We start from the raw sequence: 4,518 nt of genomic DNA on the forward strand, positions 1-4,518 counted from the left end.
ATTAATCTCACATTTCCACAAGATCCCTAAATTGAGCAAAGCCTAAACTATATATTATATATAATCAACTCCTAAATCATATTTAGTTTCAATTAATTTGTTTTTGCTAACTTATGTTATATTCATTTTAATTTGTATTTAAATATGAAAATTTAAATTTGTATTATATATATAAATTTTATATTAAAAAAAATAGAGAGATTAAAGTAAATATTTAGAAAAATATTGGAACGGGGATAAACTAAATTGGAGAAATTAGAACAAAAATAGTATTCTCCTAAAAAACGAAAATAATAATTAAAGGAAATATATAAGAAAATCCGTTCGAAGGCAGGCAGCCACTTCACACGTGCAAGTCACTTTATCATGACCCTCGAAAATTGTTCAGAACAAAAGTTTATTGAAAAGGAAAAACCCGGCATTGAAGAGCTACACACAGGGGAGTGTTTTCTTTGGTTCTTCAACCCCAACGAACGGTTTGCTCAGACTCTGTTTCAATCCCATTAATTTTTCATATAACTGCATGTTCTAGATTCTCATCTTCAACGGAGAAGAAATTCAGGAGCCAAGTGTTTCAAGTTTCTCATAGGGAGTTTGCGCATTCCCATGCTCAAATATGGATTAATCGGGATTCTACCGGATTCTTTTTTCGCCTTTTTGTTTCCTGGATGAGTGTTTGAGCTGTGGTTATGTAAACCCAGAGCGATCGGTTGATGCTGTGATTGGATTTGGTAAATTCTTCTTTTTTTTTTTCTTTTTTTTTTTTTTCCCTTTTATATCTGGGTTAGTTGGATTAGTATCCCGGAGATATGAAAGGTGGCGATGAAGCTATGGCAGCTCCGGTGGCCTCCTCACAGCCTCTGGAGTGGAAATTCTCGCAGGTGTTTGGCGAACGTACCGCCGGCGAGGAAGTACAGGAAGGTATTTTTCACATTGTACTGTTGTGGAGCATGCCATTACGGTTTATTTGTTGGATCCAATCGGTATACTGTGCATCAGTTGCAATTAGGGCTTGTTATCTCATCTTCGATTTGTTAATGATTGTTCCAGAGTAATTCATTTTTCATCCGGTGGGTTGTCGAGTTAGTGTAATTTGTTGTGGATTATTTTGGTTCGAAATGGGAGATGAGCGGATTTCAGTTGCAGAATAGTTTAGAGTTCTATAGGAGTTTGTACTCTTCCTTGGTGATACGCAGCATTAGTTCTTTGTCGATCGAGTTAAGTAATATGAAATTCTATACGATGCTAAGTGACCTTTGCAGCTGCGTTCAAAGTTCGTGTTTATATTGCATGCATTGAAGTATCGGTGTTAGCTCTTCTATTATAAACATAAGTTTATTCACGGGGTGATGGATGGAAGTAATCTTTGTATGTCCCTGCCATCAAGAAAACTAGGATTGGGCCTTTTACAAGAATTTGATTGACATTGCTTGACGAATGGTGCTTGTGAACTCAATACAGATTGCTGAGTTTATGCCTTGTAAATTGTTATAAACAGTTGATAAATGATTGAACGAGATTTGGTAAATTTATAATTACACATGATCTTTGATTTAGAGTCTGTTTGAGAGGATAATCATACAGATGCAGCATTGACATAATTCTTGTAGCGTTTTAAGAGCCACCTGGGTCTTAATCTTCTCTACATGGTTGCTTTGCTTGCTTCTATGCAGTTGATATTATTTCAGCAATTGAATTTGATAAGACGGGCAACCATCTGGCTACTGGCGATCGAGGTGGTCGAGTGGTTCTTTTTGAGAGGACGGATAGAAAAGATGTTAGTTATTTTTGTCCTGTGGATTTATTTTTGTTCAGTTTAGAGAATTAGTTATGCTTTGTTGGTTTTGGAATTTACTAATATTGTCTTTGTAGAACGGAGGATCGAGAAAGGACTTGGAGAAAATGGACCATTCAGTTAGTAGGCATCCTGAATTCCGTTATAAAACAGAGTTCCAGAGCCATGAACCTGAGGTAATCTTTTTTCTTTGCCTATATCTGCACAATTAATTCTCTACTTTTCAGATTAGTTGATATTATTCTGTTACTCACTCTGTGCCTGCACTTTTTTTAGTTTGACTATCTCAAGAGCTTGGAGATAGAGGAGAAAATTAACAAAATCAGATGGTGTCAAACAGCCAATGGAGCTCTCTTTCTATTGTCTACTAATGACAAAACCATCAAGTTTTGGAAGGTAGGAAAGTGATATTATATGGTATTTCCGAATTTTTCACTTCAGATGCTGATTTGCCAATAGGTTCTAAATAAATTGCTAGAAGTTGTGACTTACAGAAAAAAGGGTTCTAAATAATTGCATGATAAGCTGGTTTAATTTTCCTTTTAATAACTACGGTGATGAAATATGTTTGATTTACTACGAAAATTTGTTTGTGTGCCTATGTGGCTGTTATTTTATTAATTAATCAATTTATTTTTCAGGAAGATCTAATTGATGTGTATATTTATGATTTTGAATTACTTCCTCACAAATGTCAGTTGGTGGTCAGACTTATTCTAATGTTTTGGCTTTTGAGCAAGAACTAATGTCGGATTGTGGACTTCCAAACAGGAAATAGTTTCTAACCAAGCTGAATAATGCGCAACTCAATAACGAAGGGAAAAGCTAAAAATAGAAACACTACATATATATTTGGTTTCTAGTGTTTCTATTTTGTTCTCTTTTTTCTCTTTTTTTAGTCTTTTAATAGGAATATATTCTCTCATACTAGTCGTCCCATCAGAAGAGGTAAAAGGGTGTAGAATGCAGTAATTTTTTTTTTTGTTTAGCCCCATCATAAAGTCATTGGAGTAGTAGAAAAGTTCGGTAGGTCATTTGATATTTCTCGATGACTGGTAGCAGACTGGTAGAAACTGTATCATTCGTAATTCAATCTGGTTTCTTTCTTTGAGGTTTGGCCAGGTGCAAGAAAAGAAGATCAAGAAAATATCCAGCATGAACGTGGATGCATCCAAAGCTGTTGGCAGTGAATGTATAGCTAGTTCAAGTATTTCAAGTAATTCTACACATCTTCTAAATGGAGGATCCTGTGATGGAGTTTATAATCATCCAAGCAATGACTTATTGGGGGCCATTTCATCACTACGTCTACAGGTGGTAGTTGCTTATGTTCTGTTGCTTTTGGACTGAGCAATTCCATATATTGAGTTGTGACTCTATTTTAATCTCTTGTATAACTTTCCTAGTGGAAAGATAGCTAAAAGGACGAAGAAAAAATTGTTCATTTTACCACTTTCCATTTTTCAATCAATTTTATGGTTCCTTCTAGATATCTCACCGAGAAATAATAGTTGAAAACTGGATATGACACCACATGCACCTGCCTTGATCATGGGAGGAAATCTTTGTTCAAGAGGTGGACAGGAGGGTGGGGGTATGAGAATTTTTTCTCCCAAAATTTCTGGGACAGGGATAAGGCATTCGCTACCTCAACTTCACCCCATTCACAAAAATGATTTGAAATCTGGAATTGTTTCTGGTTCAATAAATTTGTTGTCTACTCTTTATTCCAATCGAACGTTTAGTTTACGAAGCTACTTCTCCCGAATTGTGCTATGCAATATAATCCTTGAGATTCATTTTCCTTTTGAGAACTAAATGTTTATTAGTCTACTTTTTCTGAAGTGTTAAAGCTGAGAGTTTTATTTATTTTATGTCTGTTCACATTTCATTTTCCATTTTCATTGTGATAGAATTACATTATTCTGACACTTGTGATTGTTATTCATTTTCCTTCTCCTTGGAAAATATATGTACTAATATCTTTGTTCTTGATGAAATTAGGTAACTAGCCATGAGTCGAGCCTTCTCGCTAGATGTCGTAGAGTATACGCCCATGCTCATGATTATCATATCAACTCTATCTCAAATAACAGGTACTGCCAAAAGCTTGGATGCAGGTTTAAATGTTGTCCAAGAACTAAGCTGTTCCTCCTTTTCTTCCTTCGATTATCATAGGATTTTAAGGTTTTAAAATACGGTAGAAAACAAATTCTGAACCTGCTATTTTTTATGGTATTTGACGTGTTAATAATTATGTGTATATCTATTGTATATACAACATCCTATTTATTATATAGTGATGGCGAAACTTTTATATCGGCTGATGACCTGCGGATAAATCTATGGAACTTGGAAATTTGCAATCAAAGTTTCAACATTGTTGACGTGAAGCCTACTAACATGGAGGATTTAACTGGTAAGCTCATTATTGTTTTCCTTGTGGCGTGTTTCCATCTGATGATATTATGATATTTTGTACCGGATTATCATTTAGAATTCATAGTGCTAGTTTTCTTTTACTGACGGGGGGTGTGATGATACAAGTTGGACATGCCGTACAAGAATTGTTAGAGGAAATGCCATGTAGAAGCTCTTATGTCTTATGCCAGTTTTCTAATGCCACTGTATATCGTGCTGTTCTTTTAGGGCACTGGAAAAAAAGAACAGCCCACACCGGGGAGCAATCTAAACAGGGGGGGGGGGGGGGGGGGGGGGGGGGG

General features: G+C 35.7%; 1 protein-coding gene across 2 annotated transcripts in view; it reads left to right on the forward strand.

Annotated features, from left to right (window-relative positions):
- Positions 1–392: 392 nt before the first annotated feature.
- Positions 393–4,518, forward strand: part of LOC111479922 (serine/threonine protein phosphatase 2A 55 kDa regulatory subunit B beta isoform-like) — a 7,708-nt gene continuing 3,582 nt past the window's right edge. For both annotated transcript variants that reach the window (XR_002717722.1, XM_023124830.1), the window contains exons 1-7: positions 393–921; positions 1,674–1,777; positions 1,873–1,971; positions 2,072–2,191; positions 2,918–3,109; positions 3,800–3,891; positions 4,096–4,214. Coding sequence is in view for 1 of the 2 variants with exons in the window: in XM_023124830.1 (XP_022980598.1) it covers positions 810–921; positions 1,674–1,777; positions 1,873–1,971; positions 2,072–2,191; positions 2,918–3,109; positions 3,800–3,891; positions 4,096–4,214 (838 nt within the window). In the remaining variant the exon portion in view is untranslated. The remainder of the gene's footprint in view (positions 922–1,673; positions 1,778–1,872; positions 1,972–2,071; positions 2,192–2,917; positions 3,110–3,799; positions 3,892–4,095; positions 4,215–4,518) is intronic.

This window comes from Cucurbita maxima, unplaced genomic scaffold (genome assembly GCF_002738345.1).
Source record: "Cucurbita maxima cultivar Rimu unplaced genomic scaffold, Cmax_1.0 Cma_Scf00005, whole genome shotgun sequence".
In the NCBI taxonomy this organism is placed as follows: domain Eukaryota; kingdom Viridiplantae; phylum Streptophyta; class Magnoliopsida; order Cucurbitales; family Cucurbitaceae; genus Cucurbita; species Cucurbita maxima.